Here is a 19,553-nt window from a genome sequence, read left to right on the forward strand (position 1 = left end):
ACACACACACACAAAATAAAATAAAATAAAATAAATATAGACCACTGCCTCACTCCATGCTTTTGTCTAGGCTGGAGTTCTCTGCAGGAAACAATTTCCCCAGAAGTCTGTGCTTCCTAAACTCTCACCCACTTACCTCCTTCTAGCCAACACTTGAAAAGCTGCACAACCCCTCTCAGCTACTAGAATGTGAGGATGCAGCAGAATCTTCTATGGTGAAGTGTCACGACACACAAGGAGGGCACAGCTTGCCCACACACCTTCCTCCCCCTGTACCACTGCAGAGTGAGGCCTCTAACTACACAGATGTAACCTGGAAGGCCCAGAAAAGCAGGCATCTGATACCTACACCCTAACACCTCTCTCCTGTAATGATTCTCCTGACCTCAAACCGAAGGACTCCACGGGTAGGTAGAGACTCAAGGCAGCATTGGACTTTAATTCCTTCTAAATAAATAATGGATTTAGAATCCCTGAGAGCAGGAGTTGGAAGGCAGAAAGGCCCTGTCTGGCCCTTAAAGTGTACTCCAAAGAGCTACAGGATGAGACGTGCTCAGTCTGGGTTTCAAAGCTCATCAAGAGATAGATTCCTGGGCCTCAGCATTTGCACTTTTGTGGCTTTTGAGACAGGTTCTCATTGTATGGTCTAGGCTAGGCCCAAATGTTGCTGCAGGCTCCCAAGTGCTGATTACAGATGTGCGCCACCACACCGCGCAGCCAGACTTCACAACTTTACTAAGGTCCTCGGAGGACTGAGGTGCAGAAGGACCCTGTGACACACTAAGAAACTACCTGAGAAGGCTGGAGGGGAGAGGCAGAGCCTAGCACCGCTCCCGGCCATTCTGGTGGAGCAGGAAGCACAGATGGACCCAGGGTCCACGCAGAGCAGGTCGGCTCCCCCACTCTTCCTTTCTCGTCCCCTGCAGCTTCTGGAAAATACAGTGGCTCTTTCTCTTTAACTCTGTCAATGTCAACCGTCAGGTTGGCATGCAGGTCAGCATCACCAACACCTCTCCCTTCAAGTGTCTCAGAAAGAAATCCATACTGCCTCTTTGGGCTCTGGGACATTATTAACTATTAATCACAGTGAAATGACAGCTTTAATAGAAACGAATAGGCCGGACATGGTGGCACATACCTGTAATCCTAGCACTCGGGAGGCAGAGGTGGGCGGACCTCTGTGAGTTTGAGGCCAGCCTGGTCTACAAAGGGAATCCAGGACAGCCAAGGCTACACAGAGAAACTACGTCTCAAAACAAACAAACATGAGAAACAAAACCATTTTTGGAATTCTTTGGAAGGTCTATTGGTGTTACATTTGGCATTCACTGGATCCTAAAGGAGATGGAGTTCAGAACCATTTGGTCCTTCCTACTCTGACATTTGTCCTTCCCCTCCCTTCCTCCCATGCCTTCTGTGTTCTGTGGCCAGGCACTATAGGAGACATCTGGGTTACAAAAAAAAAAAAGTTTAGGCTAGATCTCTGCCTATCTTACAGACCAGAAGGGGACAGAAAGCGCAATCAATGGGTGCACCAGTGGGACTGGCGGCATGCCAGGGGACCCTAAGCAGACTTTAAAAACAAGCCTGGTTTGCACCCTCTTCACAGACCCCTTCCCTTCCTTGTCTTTGCACCAGCTAGATGCTCCATTGTACCTTGTCACCTCCCCACCTCTCCTGGGACACAGGATATGGAGGTGCTCTGGGTAGCTCTTTCCCATAGCCTACAGCCATTGTGATCCATCCACCACCCAGAGAGCAACCCAGTGGCTGGCTGCTTAGTTAGCACTTGATAAAGCATCGTTCAATATTAAGAAACAGTTCCTAGGAAATTGAAAATAATCCCAGCAGCCTGCTCAAACGGTAAATCTTCCTTGCAGAACAGAAATCCTATGAATATTGGAGCCTGTGCTTTTTTTTCCCCCACCACCCCGAAGATGGATGAGACATGCGATGGATCAAATTCAAACGATTGAATAATTTATCTGGAAACCAAATTCCTCACTCTGCTTTTCCTAATTTACCACCTTGGATTCAGGCTGCTGATAGGCACTGCCAGAACCTGTTTTCGCTGGTTCTCAGCACTGGCTTCATTGAGAGCTGAGCGGGCAGCCGTTGGTGTAGGTGCCCTTGAGTTTAACTTCATCTCGCCTTTGCTGTTTAGAATTCCCTTTGAGAGCGCCAAGTGTCAACAGGCATGATGATTATTTGAGCCACCTGATATGATACAAGAAGAGATGTCACCTGGCCTGCCAAATGGCACACATGATTGCCAGTTTCTGTACCTTTAAAGGAGGGGTGTAGGGTTATGTGAGCAGATGGTTCACGCGCTCTGACAGCCAGAAGCTGTCACTAGGGCCTCGGCTGCCTTAAGTGAGCTGAATCAAATCATCAGCGTGGAACAGGCCAGTGACAGCTACCTTCTTTGTACAAAGAGAAGGAGTTCAAACTCCAGACCAGAAAGGGGCTTGAACCTGTCCAAGAATAATGAAAACTCCGGGCACTTGGCCAAGGTGTGACTCTGAAAGTTACAAAGGAAAAAGAATATAGAATTTTTTGATAGGACTGATGTCCCTATTGGAAGCCCCCCCCCAACTGCACCCTAACACTTTGCACATGCCTGCTCCCTAAGCCTTTCCCAAGCCAACCCAGTCAACAGTGGAGGCTGCTTGTTTAAATACACATGGCCTTTTACCTGCCTCCCTCATCACCTGCTGGGAGAACTCCTCCTTTAAAGAGACATAAACAAAGTCTGCCCCCCTCCTTCCAAGGTCCCATCAACAAACTGAAGTAGGATCCCACAAAGTTCACTGATGGGGGAGCCCCAGAGTTTATTGGTCACAGAGCAAGGGCAAGGGGCTGCCTACAGGAGTGTGGGTGACCTGTCCCAAAGCAACCACACTGAAAAGTCTTCACCCAGCATGGGTGGTGGCTTCCCCATGGTCAAATAAGTGAAGCGCCCTCTATAAACCTTTCCCAGCCTACACACTCTAGCTGCTTGAGATCTAGCACCTCCCAAGACCCTGAGGTCCTGCCCCTGGATTGCACTAAGTGCAATCAAGGCAGAATTGCATACCAACGGCTTAGAGAAGAGGGGTGAGGGAAATATCAACAGTGCACAGGCCTCTCCTGATAGTCAGTTGCAAGCTGGCACTGCTCATCTGATCATGGCAGCTGTTTTGGTTTGGAGGCCCATACTCCAGAACACCTGTCTTGTAATGCCTGCCCCTCCCCACTCAAGCTGTGCTATAGGATTAGAGTGCCTCTCTATGCCTAAAATTAAAAAAAAAAAAAAAAAAAAAAAAAAAAAAAAAAAAAAGTCCTCAAAGGCCCCAGGCCCTTGAGAGGATATGGTCAAAGGCCCAGTCAAAGAAAAAATCAGGGGAGACATGGGTACTACCAAGGCTTTAGGACAATTTCCAGATGTCCCCAAATGACATTCACTCTAAGTCACCCAGGCCCAAGGCCAGAGGTGACGCATCTTATCATCCTGTCTCTTACAGGATCAACCTGGTCTCCATTCTTCTGCCTCACAGGACCCTTCCTGCTGGCTTTTGCGGTTGTTGGGAAAGCCCTGCCTTCTATCAGGCCCAGCTCAGGCCTGACCTCCTCAACTTCAGCCCGTCTCCCACAGCTCCAGTCTCTTCGTCCTATCCTTTCCAAATTAGCTGGCATGGCTGTCCAAAACTCCACTTTCATATTGTTCTTACCTTTTGACCTGAGGCTCAGGACCTCCCCCTCCCCCACTTTATTGGACATCGTCCTCACCTGCTACAAATCCTGACTAGGACTCAGCTCCGGGCAGAACCCCCTCTCCTCACTTGTAGTAGAGGGCTCCTGGGAAAAGCAGGCTCCTTCCTGACATATAGGAGTCCCAACAGCAGAGGCATCAGCCAGCTGCCAATACCCAGAAAGGGCCTGTCAGGCCAGGCTGCTGGTGAGGCCTTCCCCTCTCTGTGTGTGAAATCTGCTCCGCACCAGCCTTTGGTCTAGGTGTTGCATCTGACTTTTGTTTTGATCCTTGACAGAGTCTTTGACATTCTACCTTGCCGTGCACATCTAACGAGTCTGGCAAATGCATGGCAGCATCAGAGACGGAGGGTGTGTGGGCAGCTGGGATGAATGCTTAAAATGTGATGATAGCCTGGTACTGCTGGCTAGGCTCTGCCTTAGAAACACAACAAACATCCCAAATGCTCTGGTGTCCCCTGCCTTTAGCGGTAGGCCTGAACACATGACAGGAAAGGTCAAATCGGGGAGAGAGACGGGTGCGAGGCCACCTCCAGAGAGAAAGTACCATATAAAGCTAAGGGGTCACTAAGTCTGGATGTTTGGAGCTGCAGACCTCCATGAACCTCTCTCTCCCAGAACCCTCTGGAAACTGAGCCCGCTTAAATGAAGCCTGGGATCCACCAGGTGGCAACCTTTCCCCTGCTCAGCCGACAGAGCATGCAGAGAGCAAAAACCACCACCAGAGGGCCACACAAGGTCGGCGGCCGCCACCAGGCAGCTGGTTACCTAGCAACTGTGACGCAATGGGTCCTGTTTCCACCCTCCTCAAGGCCTCCCAGGTTATTTCTGGCAAAACAGACTGTTGCACAAGGAGTGGCCTCAGGAATCCTAGAACCGCTTCCCTCTTAAGCCAGGAGAGTCTAAAACGGTACAGTGGGCCCCAAACCCCGCGCCATGCTGGCGTCTGGGGGGGCGGGGGGTTGGGCCGCTACCCCTGTACTTTTTCCCTTCAGCTTTGTAGCACAAGTCACCCTGGTTTCCCTAGTGGCTAAAGGGAAGCAGGGCCTCCCTGTCCCCTCCTTTCTAATCCAAGGCTAGATTAATGGGCTGTGCCCCTTAGTAGACCTTGACCGTCTTGCTCTTCAGCTTCACTCAAGGGAGCTGAGGAGGGAACAGAAAGAGCCAGCTTGAACTTTTTATAGATTTGAACCTACCCCTCCCTCTCAAGACCTCTGTCCCTTGCTTCAAACCTCTTCCAGTGTGGATGACCCTGGTAACGTGTCAGGCAGGTAAAATGTGGCCTGGGAAGCCACAGGTGGCACCAAAAAAATGAGGCAGACACGAGGCAAGGAGTGTGTTATAATGACTTCAAAGCCGGTGCCGTCTGAGCTGGCCTGGCATGGGCAGTGACCCAGGTACATCCCTGGGTCCTGAGGAACGCCTGGCGGCCCTGGTGCTGGGTTCCTAGGGTCTGTGAGTCACCAAGGTGGGGTCTCTAAGGGTCACCATCTTTAGGGTCACACAGGCATGTGTAGCTCATTGTACTCGTCCTGCCCATCCTCGTCAAAGTTTGGTTCAGCATCTTCAGAGTCCAGCTGCAAGAGGGAGAGGCACAGGGTTGGGAAAAGCAGAGGGACAAACACACGTCCCCTTCAGTCCCTATACCCTCTTCTAAACACCTTCTCTCCCTCTCCAGGAACCCCAGCTCGAAATATCTCACTGGCCAAAACCTTCATTTCCGGAACACCCAAATCTTACTATGACATCAGATGCTCATCCCTAGGATCGTGGCATCTCTGTACCCCATATCTGATCATGAAAGGATTGCAAAAATGGGACAGTGAGATGACTCAGCAGATAAAGGTGCTTGCCAGCAAGCCTAGTGACCCAAGTTCAATCCCCAGGACACACAGGAAAGACAGAACCATGTCCTGGAGGTTGCCCTCTGACCTCAACACATGCACTTTAAGTATATATTAAAAAATTAAAGAATAGCATAAAGATGTCCTTTCCTACAGCTGACAGAAACTGGTGTCTGTGCTATGCCACCCATACGCAGCCACAACCAGATGCGTGTTCGGGTACAACCAGCACAACAGTCCACAGTAGCCCTGCCTTGTTCTTCCGGAAGCCTCGTATCAACAGCTACCTAAATTCTTATTTAAATCTCCCAACAGTTCTTTGATAGAAGAATCTCCAAGTAAAAACAGCGCCTCAGAGCATCCATAACGCTCCCCCAGTTCACACAAGCCAACAACAAGTAGTCTAGACTTCACAAACTGGAACCCAGGAATTTCATTCCGGTGCCTACCTGCCCTCATCCTACCACCCCAAGCCATGAGCCCTTACCGCCTGCAGCTCCCTGTCCTGGAAGAGCCGGGGCAAAAGGCAACGCCTCAGGGGCACCGTGAGTAACAGCAGGAAAGGGAAGGCCAGCGAGGCCGCCGTTGACTTGACCACCCAGAGCAGCGCGATGCAGCCCAGCTGGATGCAGGTGAACAGGTGCATCCGCCAGGTCTTCACCTGGGGAACAGGCTCAGTCTCATTCCACAGTGGCCATTCTGCCCACACCCACACCTCTGGGAACACGGCTCTCCAAATCCCAGTTAGCCTTGTCTTATGCTTCCCCACTCATCCCTAGTTGAGGAGCCCCTCCAGACTCCCTCCATCAACTCCCGCGTGTCCCCCAACTCCATGCACCCGGGCCTGACCTTGGTCACGTAGGGTTGCTCAGGATGGTGCTTTGCTGGCATGAATATGAGCAGTAGACGCTGGGACAGTTGGATACCAGACAATGATGTGACCCCCATGTACAGGAAAATCCCGAAGAGCACAGCCAGGGGGATCCGGCGCAGCACAGCTCCCATGACGATAGAGAGACCTGGAGGAGGCGACACGTATCTGCCTATTGCTGCCTGCTTGTCCCGTCCAGACAAAAGGGCCTGAGACTCATCTGACCAATCTGGGCCTCCCAAATAGAGATGGAGTAGGACAAAGGGAAAACAGGGAAGAGTTTCTAGAGTATGGACTGACAAGTTGGAGACCTAAGAGAGGGCCACACACGGTGCACCTGCAGATTCAGTAGGGTCAAGCCCAGGACAATGAGGATTTCAAGCCACTGGGCCCAAGAAAGCAGGTTATGGGGAGACTGGGTGCTCACCCACAAGGCTGGCAATGAGCACCCCGGTGACCCGCTGCTCCCGCACCTCCTGGATCTGGGGCTTGTCACCAGGTGCAATGGCAGTACGCATTACGGTCAACGCGTTGACATGGGTGACAGAGCGGACAGTGGCAGCTGTGAGCCAAGGCAATCCGAATAACCCACAGAGGCCACCCAAAGAGCCAATCAAGAGCAGATCAAGATGGAAGCCGGAACCCTTGAGAAGCCTCCGTGCCTTCTGGCTGACAATGAGCCTGTAGTGTGGAGAAGAAGGATGTAGCTAGCAGGCAGACCTGCGATACACACAGCATTCACTCCAGGCTTGAGGGGAGGCGGGGGAGCACTGTAGGCAACAGCTCTCCCTGGACCTGTCAGCTTCCTCTTTCACATTCCCAAATTAAAGCTCTCACACTGCAATAAATCTGAGCCAAATTCTCACACTGCGAACGTTTAAAGCACCACAAAACGCAGATGCCAGATCATACCACATTATTTCGGTTTAACCAAAATGAGAAACATGTGAACATCGCTGTGTGAGAGAACACCCTGACAGAGCTCTGAGAACTGCCAAGTGCCACCCTGCCAGGGGTGGTAGCGAGAGGCACCAGGTCAAACCATCACATGTCTCTTCTGGCCTGTTGCTCTAGCTCCTGCACCACAACCCCCACCTCCTCACTCCTATCAGATCCCAACAAACCCCTCACAGCCTACCCACCAGGCATCCCTTGACAGATAAGACACCCCTGCCTTAACCCTAAGGCCAAGCCGCTCCTCCATCTCCCCTCCTATCCCCAGCCCTCTCACGCAGTGATCTGTGTCTCCATGAATATCAGGATGAGAACCAGGAGTGCGGGGACGGCAGCAGCCACCATCATCCACGGTGGGAAGGGGCGGGCGCTGCCCAAGGGTGGGATGAACCACGTGCGCTTATGCGGCGAAGTCACCGAGAGCCCTGTCGGCACCGTTAGCTTCTACGTGGCAGGAAAGAAGACATGGGTCAGAACCCGAGGCCACCCATACAAGAGGTCTGTGTTGCAGCTCTTCCTACTACAGAGTTACCAGAACTCTAGGGAGCTGCCGGGAACTCATTTTCATTCTCCAGAAACACTACACCAGGGGCTGGCAGGGGGCACAGGAATACCGTCCCCTCTAGTCCACAGCTATCGGGGGACCTGCCATTTGGGAGACCTGGCACTCTGCACAAGCTCATGTCTTCCAAATTCCTCCCACTTGAGATCATAAAGAATTGGGTAGACCCTGGGCTGAACCTCACGGCCGCCCCTGGTGCGGCCCAACCTCTTGCCACTTGACCAGAAGAGCTGGGCTGCAACCCTGCTCCTGGAGCGAGTGGGAGATTTGCACTGGCCACAGAGGGTGGGGCAAGCTCACCTGTGTGTAGGTATCTGTGATAGAGTAGTCCACCAGGACCATCACCAAGATGGAGATGGGAATTCCAAAATCCCCAATGATGCGTCGAGCCTGTCGAGGGCAGCCAGGTTGGAAGCAAGAGGCTGGGGGTCAGGAGACACCCTCAACCCTTTCTGGGACCAAGCTGAGGTTAGAAGTACCCTAAAATGTCCCTCTAGGTGACTCCCCTGTGTGTCAGCCACAGATGGGAGGCACTCTTGTCTTGTTGGTATGGGGGTGGGGCTGCTGGGCCAATAGATTGGCAGCGGCGGGGGGGGGGGGGGGGGGGGGAGGGGAGGTGGCGGGGGAGGGCTTGGGAGATGGGAGGGGGAGATGTCTGAGGAGGTGAGCCTGGCAGGGACAACAGGAACCAAGAGAGATAGAGTACCTTGCCCCCCAGGAAGCGGCTATTCCTGAACTTGCGCAAGAAGAAGGCAATGAGGAAAGTCCCCAGCATGAGGATGAGGGATAGCAGAGCTGTATTGGGCTGGTTCCTTGGGCCTGGTGGTCCCTCCGTGGCAGGCAGGGCGCTACTATTTAGTTCCAAGCCAGTCTCCAGGGTTCCCTCGGGTGGGTAGAATGGCAGCAAAGGATGTTCTGTGAACACCTATGGTGTGTAGAGGAGAAGATGCCTCACTCTCCACAGGCAGATGACAAACCCAGCCCTGATGTTCCTTAATCTCCACCTCCCGACACTGACACGCATGCATGCGCTAATGAAGCCCCTCCCCCCATATCTTGCTCTCAGCACACCTCAGACCTCCTTAGGGCACCATCTCCACCCTATCCCTACCCACTCTGGACACTACCAGACCTTATAGAGCTTGTGAAAAGTCTCATAGATGAAAATTAGCGAGATGAGGAAAGCGAAGATCTCCTGGGTAAACGGCGAGATGTAGCGGACCAGGAAGCTGCCCTCTGCAGCCACCAGGGCCAGGACGAAGACCACCAGCCAGAGGCCCACCCACACTCGACCGGTGAGGTATTCCAGGTCCTGAGCTCGGCAGAACTAGAGAGAGTACAGGTGGTTACCTACAGGTGGGCCATCTGCCCCGGAAGTTGGTATCCTGTGGGATGAACAGGAGCAGATTCCAAGGAAAAGGAGGGTGACAGAACAGAGAGCCAGGTCCTGGATGAGGGGCTGACAAATGACAGGAAGGAGGGACAATGCCTAGGGTAGAGGGGCAGGCTTCACCTTGAAGAAGGCTTCTTCGAAGACCAGCAGAGGCCCAGAGAAGCCCACCACGAGCAGCGGCTGGGCCCCCAGCAGTGAGAAGAGGACCCCAAGCACAGCCGTGGACACAATCAACTCTGACACGCCCATTAGCCCTTCTGTCTTCTCTCCTGGGATGGAAAGGGCTCAGCAGGATGGTCATAGCCTTGTTTTCCCTGTCCTCAGTCCCCTTCCTCATCTACCTCCCCAGCAAGAGCATACAACACCTCCTAAATGACAGACAGGACCCCCACCTACATTCTCAAGGGGACCACAGGGATCCTGCCCTTGTACCTCTCACGTTATAGCCCACCTCAAAAGAGATAACTGGGGTCCTTTGACCCTATAGCTCCCTAAGGGAGTTGCAGCTTTCTTATCCCATTTGTCCTCTGCCCATCAGCCCCTTGAGTGATGCGAACTATGGAACCCTCCAGGTGACATCTGACCCCCACAGTGACCCCGAGAGCCTCACCTAGCAGCCCCCCAAAGGTGATAGCAGGGCTGAGGGCTGCGAAGTAGATGAAGAGTACAGCGGCCACACACTGGGAGTGCAGTGCGTCCCGCAGGTCACTGGGGTAGTGTGGGTACCGGCGCTTCACATCTCTCACTAGCCCCCCAAACACTGAGCCTGTTCGTTGCAGGGGATCATCTTCAGAGGGTGCCTCGGAGGCCCCCATCTCCAGAGACAGTTCTGGGGAAGGGGGCAAGATGCTGATGGAACACAGGCCACTCCGTCCTGTCTGGAAGCCCCAGCCGCATCCCCCACAGCATTGGGGACAGGCATGGTAAGAGCACATAGGACTCAAGAGTATCAGCAGTGGGCTGTGGGCTGACCTTTGCCAGGGGCCGCATAGCCCCCCCGGGTGGTCATCTCCACTTTGTTCTGTTCCCGCTCCCGTCGCTTCCTCAGCAGCTCGCGCTGGAAGGCGGCCACAGAGCGTAGTAGGTCACGGCCCTCCACCTCCGATGGGGGGATCACGATGCTCCCATCCAAGAACTCACTGATGGCACCCAAAAGGTCCTGCCGGTCATCTGCCTGGTAGGCAGCCTCGTGAAACAGCTACGGAGGAGGGAATGGATTTCAAGAGTGGGCCAAGAGAGAGCAGGAAGAAGACTTCAGAGAGGTGGTATTGGGTAGGGTGCAGAACATAGACAGCCATATGCCCCAGGCCAGTCTAGGAGAGGATTCCAGAACATCTCTGACTGGGGCAGTGCCCATATCCTAGAGGCTAATGAGAATCCCAAACATCACCCAACTAGAAGACCCTCCTATCTGAGGCCAGCCATGGTCAGCACCATAACCCTTCAGTCTACATCTCCAAATACACCCAAGACATTGAGCCTGAACCTCTACTTCTATATGCTTCCGCCTGTTCCATGGACAGCCTAGGTTTCCGTTTTCTAGCCTGGGCTAACAGCTCACTAACTCCACTCCAGAGACAGACAGGTAGGGAACAAGCAGGTCCCAGGTAGACAGGCCTAAAGAACCCATCCCAGGTTATAGGACCAACCTTGTCAGACATGAGGGTGGCAATAGAGCGGCCTAGCTCATGGTAGTCCGTGCTGGTCTGGCTGGGTCCCAGCATCACAAAGAGGAAGCGAACAGGCACAGGGACCTCAAGCACAGACTCCAGGAGGACAGCCTCACTGAGCCGCACAAAAGCTGCTGCCGGCTGCTCCAAGAAAGGCACACAGCCTAGAAGAAGTGATGGACATAGGGCAACAGTTGAGGCAGGTCCTGGGAGGGGGGATCTGGGTCCTTCTGTACAGTGGAGCAGCTGGGCACCGCCAAAGCAATCTCAAATCTAAAAGTACCCTGTTCATGTACACGTTTATGTTTATAGCAATTACCAAGCGGTGGGAATTAAGGGTATTGCACAAGGATTCTTTTCCTAATTCTTACGATGGTGCTACATTAAACTAGCAGCAGCCCAAGACGGCAGGAAACTGAGAATGAGGAAGAAAGGACTCAGAGGTCCAGGGGAACTGAGCTCTGTCAGCAAGCCTGTCTCCTGCACCCAGCCCGTCTCACCCACAAGCACAACGGTGGCCTCGGCATCTTCAGGGATCTTCTCCAGTAGTTTCAGGCTTTTCCCCCGGTGACCATCTCCCCCAGGCATGTGGAGGGGCTTCTGAGGATGCAAAACTGGAATAGGGCTGGGACCCAGCCTGGAGAACATGGCAAGCCCTCCCACCCCCAGCCCTAGGTCTGGCCCCTATTTCCTCTCTCTCTAGCCTCTTAGGAGGGTGCTGCACTCTCCTCTATGCCCTCCTCCACCTCAGCCTTATCAGCTGAATGGCTCCCATGAGTCAAGCACATCGCCACCCCAAAACTCTATATTGCCAGCATAGGGAGCCCTCGTGTGCACCACCCCACAGACCCACAGCATGCTCAGCACGGTTGCCAGGCATCCAACCTTCCCAATTTCAACTACTCTGGGCATCTTCTAAGTTTCCAAGGCCCAGGTCAGGCAAGGTCACTGACCTCCTTGGCATCAGGGTCATGTGGCCACAACGGGGCTGGCTCCCCTAGGTCATCAGCCATGGTGGGTACTGCACCATCAGGGCCATGACTAGGGGTTGGGTGGTGATTCCCCAAGACAGAGTTCACACTGGAGCTTGATGGGTTTCGAGGGAAAAAGCCACTATCCTTGTCGTCATTGGGATGGCTAAAGAGAGTGAGGTAAATCGTAGAGGCTTATGAGACTGAGGTCACAGGAGGTAAGAAGTGGAGGACCACAGCCTCCAGCCCTTTTCCTTACACTGGAGCTTGATGGGTTTCGGGGGAAAAAGCCACTATCCTTGTCATCATTGGGACGGCTAAGGAGGGTGAGGTAAATCGTAGAGGCTTATGAGACTGAGGTCACAGGAGGTAAGAAGTGGAGGACCACAGCCTCCAGCCCTTTTCCTTAATATGGAGAGCTTTCTATTGGTTAAGGCTATAGGAAGATGGGAGGGTTGGATAACCAAGGGGTCACATTCGGTTCAGGCTGTAATCCCTCAGAGGAAACAATGCTCCTGGGCTAGTTGAAGCAGGCAGAGCCCTCCCCCCCCCCCAGCCCCTCACACCTGTGCTTCAGGAGTAGGGTCCTCAGAACACTAGCCCTGTCCTCAGGCCGGATCTGGTCAGATACAATCATGGTCTCCACCACAAGGTGAGCGATGCCTGGCAGGGTGGTCTGCTCCAGGTCCAGGAGAGCCGCTCCTAGGACACAGTAAGGGGAAAAGCCGTCCTGCCAGAGGGGAAAACCACCCCCAAAGAAAGCCTCGCTCCCCAAGGGCAGGCAAATGTGCCAGGTGAGCTGGGTGTCAGTGCACTACAGAAGATGCACATTTCACAGGCAGCCGGGGCAGCATAAGAGAGGTTGAGCGAGGAGAGTCATGGCTCAAGAGCGCAGACAGCTAGAACGTCAGTCCGTCATGCTCAGGTACAGTCCACAGCCCTTGCCCCTCTAAATTCCCAGGACGGTCCCAGAACACGGGGCAGCCTGACACAGCTGGAGCTATAGTAGGGAGAAGAAGGGCCATTGGCTTGGGCCAGCCTGAGGAGTCCTACCCTGGGCAATGGTTCTCCTGAGCTCCAGCAGGCTACGGAAGGAGAGCGAGGCGACATGGGGCTTCCCCCAGCGCTCTGTCTCCTCCTCCACATCCTCCTCAAACTTGATCCAGCGCGCTGTCTCGCGCCAGTGCGGCTCCTGGCTCCGGTCCAGCATCAGTTCATTCAGCTCCACGAACACCTGCAGTAGGTATCAAGGTGAGGAAGGCCCAGAGGCTGCCAGGGTTGGGGCCATGCCAAGAGAGAAAACCTGGGCACCCCCACCCCAAGAAGCCAGTACCCTCAGGGTACTATACCTCGTGAGGCCTTCGGTCCAGCTTCTTTTTCTTCTTCTTCCTGCGCAGGATGGGAGCCAGGCCGCTGGGGCTGCCTCTCCCACCCTGGGTCCGGGATGGTTTCTTCACCAAGTGCCGCCGCACACCAGGGTTGTCCTCCAGCCGATGACCTGTGGACAAGGTGGACTTGGGCCCCGGGGCTCATCTCTGGGGGGGGGGGGTGTGAGAGCATGGCCCACATGCTCCAGGCCCCTGTTGAACCCACCGAGTCCACCTGGTTGTTGTCAAAAAACCACATAACCCAGGTGGCCATTTCACAGACAGGAGTCTCAGGAAGTCAAAAGACGGGTACAGAGCTACAGAGTACAACTGGCCAAGTCACAACAAAAGGCAGATCCCAATTTAAGTCTTCATCCTAACCCATACCCCCAAGTCCCTGCCACCACCACTGGTCCTCCCTGTGGAACCATGGGTACAATGCTTATCTCTAGACACCTAACTCCCGACATTGCCATATCCACAACGCCTGACTCCCAGCCCCCACTGGTGCCCCATCCGGCAGGCTTATGAAGGGCTCCATCATCCTCCCACCTGCCCTGCCCAGATGACCAGCTGGAGAAGGGCTGGCTGCCCAGTTACTCACAAGCAGCTGCCCCTGCCAGGGGGCTCGGGTGGCCCCTCATGGGCTCCCACAGGCCATAGTCTTCAAAGTCCAGTACAAACATTTCCAAATCCTCTGAAGCCAGTAAGTCACCAGTGCTAGGGGCTGGATTCCTCCCAGGGCCCTGGTCCTCAGTGTCCCTGGGCTCAGGACTCAGAGTCCCATTGGGCTCCATGACCTTGTCCAGCAGGCTTGTCATTCCTCTGGTGACCAAGGCCTTGGCCCTCGCTTTTCCCCAGAGCTGTGGCTGTCCCAAGAGCTGGGAGCTCCTGCAGGAGCCGCTTTTGCTCACACAGAGCTGGACGTGGGAAGGTTTCCTGCTCCTGCTTCTCCTCGTCCCCCAAGTCTGCCCCTGTTATAATCAGCTCCCACCCTGGATCTGTAAACACACCCTCTCTTTGACGGCCCCCCCCAATCCTGCTGCCACCGTTGCCATCGGATTGTTCCTGTCCCTGTCCTCAGGCCCTGGCAACTTTCCATGACGTATTGAGCTCAAAGCCCTAACTCCCCCCACCTCTGCCCCCGCCCACACCCTGTGAATCTTAGGAGGAGGAAGGCGGGGGGGGGGGGGCAGGTGGGGGACCAGTGATGCCCCTAGCCTGGGCACAGAGCCCCGTGGGTGATGACAGGTGGCACCAAAGCCAGGCACTGATAAGATAGAAGGAATGTGCCGAGATCACAGCCAGGCCAGGCCAAGGGTGGTAAAAAGGAGTGAGGGCAGCTGCGGGCCTGGTTTGGGGAGAAGTGCGGCCTGGCAGTTCAGCTCAACCCTTAGCGTCCAGGCAGGTGGGTTAGCGCACAATTTACAGAGCACGGAGGTCTTGGGAAGGCTTTCCTCAAAGAACACACATGGAAAAGGGCAGCTTTATGCAATAGGTGACAAGCAGAGCCCTCATGAGTGACACAAAGGGAAACAGCTCTGGCAGAGAGGTGTCTTAGTGGCTCTCTCTGCCACAGGGACACTCCAGAAAGGACCAGGTGGGGACACCCTCTTCAGGGTCCCTACCACAGGGTCTCACTCACTCTTCATGTCATCCAGGTCGGCAGAACCCAGCATTTTGGGCCTCTGCCTCATCAGTGGGCACCCGCTGCTCTGGCACAGGGTTGCCCAGAGCGCTGCCTGGGCACAATCGCTCCCGCAGGTCATAGCTGGCTGATGGACTCCAAGGCCGGCTCTTCTCTGTAGAGATACGGGAAGCCCGGGTCCTGGGACTGGGAGAGCTGAGGAAACAACATGACCCTTAAGGTTTGATGGAGAGAGGCCAAGGAGCTGGCTAAACTACTGGGCTCCTGTAGCTTCCCCAGCCTCAAGAGCTAGTCTGAATACACAGGCCCAGCTTGCCCATTCCTTCCCACTCGCTGGCTCATCTCTTCTGCCCGTGCCCCCACCCTCTTCACCAACACCCCAGGCTTAGAGGACCTTTTGCCTCTACTCTCTCTTTTCTCCCCTCTTGCTTCCCCACTCACTGCCCCCCCCCCACCGTGCCACTCCCACTTGTAAACCACAGAGACAGACGGGAGGTTCTCCTCACTTTCTTTGCTGTCCGGGTCACACCTAGGGACACTATTCAGGGTTAGGGATGAGGTAAGTGTCAGGGATTTGGACCAACTGCTGCTCTGGTCACTGGGTTCTGCTCAGTGACGGCTGGGTCCAGGGAGCTGGGACTAGTACCTGCCAGGGCGCTGGGGGCTCTGGTCAGAGTGCAGGCCCACGGCAGGCAGGGCCTTCGTACAGGCAGCCTTGTTAGAAAGGCCTGGGCTGTCATCCTCATCGCTTCCAATGGAGAACTGTGGACACACATGGACAGTCATCGTTTCCTGAACCCTGTCTGTGCCACCCCTTGGCCAGCCAACCTTCCTTCAGTGAGCAGGCCCTACCTTTGCTTTCTGTGGGGGCCCTAAAGATGGAGGCTCCGCATGCTCTGCCTCAGACTCTCCTTCTTCTTCTTCCTCTTCCTCCTCCTCCTCCTCTTCTGCTCCAGCTCCCCCCTCCTCCTGTATGGGGGGTGTCCCTTCTGAGGGGGGAGCAGAGGTTTTCTCCTTCTTCCTCTTCCTCCTGGTGTGCCGAGAAGAGGTGGGGGGCAGTCGCCGCAGCTTGTGGGGTGGAGGCAGGCGGGCTGAGAGCGGGTGATGGGTGTGGTGGGATGTGTGCCGGTGAACTGGGGGTGCAGGAGAGTCGGTTGAGACCCCGAAGCAGAGTGGGGCTCCCCACCCCCAAGGAGTGCACACCTGATTCTAGCTCAAGGTCTAAAACAAAGGCACCCTAGTCTTTGCTCTAGAACAAGGACACCCCTCCCAACTACGACATCCATGCTCCTGTCATTGGTGAGGCCAGGTAGCGTGGGGACAAGAGTGACAGAGAGGGGATAGTTGAAAAGGGGACTAGGGAGATGTGCTACAGGAGAGGAAGAGAAGCTGAGGGAAGACACAACAGGGGACGTGGAAGAGTAGAACGTGAGGGGGTGGGGCACAGCGGATGATGAAGGTCAGTGTGGGAGGCCTCAGGCCCATCTTCCCCTACATCTCCCCTGGTCTGTAGCACAGCTCCCCTGACAGGTGAAGAGGTGATGATGGTAAGGGAGGCAGGATGACTTAACACGGCATGGTGGCTCAGCACAACGTCCAGCACAGGATGGTACTGAGTGATGAAGCCGGAGGTGAGCGCAGTAATGCTGGCGATGAAGGTGATGGTGGTGAAGGCTGTCGAACTAAGGGGTCCCCAGGCTACCCACACTCAAAGTCCCGCTCGCTGTAGCTGCGGCTAGGCTTCTCGGGGTCCCAGGCCGGGGTCTTGCTGATGAGGTCCCCAAACCTGCTCACAGCCAAGGTCTTGCCCAAGTCATCATCGTCCTCTTCTACATCTGGACTCAGAGGGGGTTCCTCCAAGGGCACCCGGACCTGCAGGCCAGATAGCCTCTCCTAAGGACCCTAGTTTATGAACACTCCTCATCCATCCCCAACTCCATTACTTCAACGGCCTTCCCAACACCTTCACCTTTGCCAGCATCAACATCCCCAAAACACCCTCTGAGGGCTTCCCCCAGGCCTTGGAAGCACCAGCCACGACCGCGTGAAATGCCAAAGACCCCCCCTGTTCCTCCACACCACCAGTACAGACAGGTACATGTCTGGATCTGGTGGTCCCAGGGTCATCCAGAGGACACCCCCCCCCATCCTGCTCCTCCTCCCCCACCCCACCCCCACGCATCAGTCACCTGGGGTAGGGGGGAGGCGCCCCCGGGCGGAGGGATCACTCCATTAGCCATGGTAGAGCAGAAGACTTAGAAGTCTCTCAATCACTGTGGGACCCAAACCCCGGGTGAGAAGAAGGGGGCGCTGCGGAGACCTCTTGGGGAGCCCTGGCGGATGAGGGAGGGGTCAGGAATCGTGCTGGTGGGCCCCCTCCGGGGACCTTCATCCCCGTGCCCAGCCCGGGCTCCCTTCCGAGGCCCAACACAGTCCAGGTCAGCCCGATATCCCCACCGGCCCCGGGCCCACGCTTTGCCTTAAGTACCTCCGGGCTCCGGAACCTGCGAGACCTGGGAGAGCTGCCGCGCCCCATGTCCCTCCCCGCTTGCTCCGGGGCGCGGCTGCCGGTTCCCGTCCGGCCTCTCGCCGTGCAGAGCCCGGCCCGGCGGACGCAGGCGCTGGAGCCCGCAGCCCACGGCTCCACCTCCTAGCGCTCCGCTCTGTGGGCCCGCCGCCCGGCCGCACAATAGGAGCGGACGAGCCCTGACTTACCCCGCCCCGGCCAGCGCGGACCCCACGCTCGGATCCCCGCAGGATCCCACCTGCCCGCAAGACCCCTTTCCAGGCGCCCCACGCATTGCGGGGTGGGGAGGAGGGGCGGGTGCACGGCCCTAAATTCCCACAATCCCTCAAACACACTCCTCCACCTTGCTTTTAGCCACCCCTCCCTTTTCCTCAGGAGCCCTGGAGAAGACCCCCTTCACACATACAAGCTTCTCCAGCCTGAACACGAGATCACAGACCCCTGGAAGCCACTGCCGTCAACACCTCAAATCTCAGTTCAGCTGATGCCCTTCAAAGGCCTGGTTTCTGCTGGGCACCACCCAACATTTGACCTTGGCACATTATCTACCCATCTGTAGCCAGAGGCAGCTGAAACAGGGGCATTCCAATTGTGCCAACCACTCTAAAATCCTGTGGCTAAGCTTCCACGATTCCTCTTCCCCCGCTCCCCGCCCCCCCCCCCCCATCCCTCCCTCCCTTCCTCAACCACCAAGGACCTATCTCACTTTCCAAGGTCAGAGAGATCTTTGGAAGGAGCACCTGGCCCCCAGAGTGTTCTCTGAGTTTCTGAAACTGGGCACCTAGCACAACCCATGCCCATAAAAGCCCTGAATAACAGCCAGCTTAAGCCATGCCCCTACACCTTAGAGCAAACAGAAGGGGAAGAAACGGGGGAGGGGGGCCACGGAGGCAGGGGGGGGGCTGGCGGTGGAGGCAGTGGTCTGAGGGTCAGTAGCAGGTGGGCTGTGCACGCTCCAGCAAGAGAAACAAATGTCTCCTGGCTCAGCCAGGCAAGTGCAAAGGAAGGGAGAGGAGCGTGCACTTTACCCCTCCACCCCCAGCCCTACAGGATCCCATCCCCACCCAAGGAAAGCGTTTATACACACAGAGCCTTGGGAGTTGCAGAGGAAAAGCAGGTGTCTGTTGGCTTCCCTCTACGTGCTTAGAGCTCCAAGCTGGGTAGACCCCTCTATGCTCCCTCCCTCAAATCAAGGATCCTCTCTGTTTCTTTCCTATCATTGTGATAAAATACTCCAGCACAGGCAACTTAAAAGAGAAAGGGTTTGTTCCAGCTTGCTGTTCCAGGGCGCAGTCCTTCCTGCTTGGGAAGTCAAGAAGCTTGAAGCAGAGCTGCATCTGTATCTACTCGTCTACAATTGGAAACCGAAATGGATGGTTCACCCTTTACACAGGTCAGAATGCCCTGGCCAGAGAAATGGTCCTGCCACAATTTAGATAAGTCTTCCAAGAGCCAGGCATGGTGGTGCAGGGCTTTAATCCCAGCACTTAAGAGGCTGAGGGAAGTAAGTGAATCTCTCCATGGGTTCAAGGCCAGCCTGCTCTACACACTTGAGTTCCAGGCCAGCCAGGTCTACGTAATGAAACTCTGTCTCAAGAAAACCAACTAAACAAACAAAAAGCCTGGTTTTTCATATCAATTAAGATAAGGAAGAGAATCCCCCACAGGCATGGCCAGAGGTCCATCTCTGAGGCGATTCTAGATGCTGTTAAGTTAGCAATTAACATTAACCATAATTGGGAACTATTATTCTTGCCCTGCCCCCACCCTGCTCCAGACACGGTTTCTCTGTGTAGCTCCTGTCTGTCCTGGACTCACTTTGTAGACCAGGCAGGCCTGGTACCCCATAGAGGTTACACCTAGGAAGAAGGTTACCCACAAATTTGGGCATCCTTAGCCGACTAAAGGTGACAGTCTGCAACCTAGGCATTGACTCCAGACTTCTCCCTATCATCCAGGGTTTTTTTTTTGGGGGGGGGGGTGAGAAAGTGAAACA

At 55.1% G+C, this 19,553-nt stretch overlaps 1 protein-coding gene across 1 annotated transcript; it reads right to left on the reverse strand.

Annotated features, from left to right (window-relative positions):
- Window positions 1–5,072: 5,072 nt before the first annotated feature.
- On the reverse strand, window positions 5,073–17,656 carry Slc4a3 (solute carrier family 4 member 3). Its single transcript, XM_051154024.1, is given in 24 exon segments — window positions 5,073–5,327; window positions 6,082–6,255; window positions 6,444–6,613; window positions 6,893–7,146; window positions 7,697–7,863; window positions 8,282–8,371; window positions 8,688–8,906; window positions 9,114–9,308; window positions 9,495–9,643; window positions 9,985–10,203; window positions 10,347–10,572; window positions 11,024–11,208; window positions 11,545–11,644; window positions 11,998–12,181; window positions 12,582–12,717; window positions 13,069–13,249; window positions 13,365–13,513; window positions 15,028–15,061; window positions 15,063–15,225; window positions 15,677–15,792; window positions 15,883–16,163; window positions 16,737–16,902; window positions 17,220–17,363; window positions 17,519–17,656. Coding segments are annotated over 23 exon segments (3,687 nt in total). The 5' UTR covers window positions 17,271–17,363; window positions 17,519–17,656; the 3' UTR covers window positions 5,073–5,249.
- Between the last annotated feature and the right edge of the window lie 1,897 nt (window positions 17,657–19,553).

Source organism: Acomys russatus, chromosome 12, assembly GCF_903995435.1.
Source record: "Acomys russatus chromosome 12, mAcoRus1.1, whole genome shotgun sequence".
Lineage (NCBI taxonomy): Eukaryota > Metazoa > Chordata > Mammalia > Rodentia > Muridae > Acomys > Acomys russatus.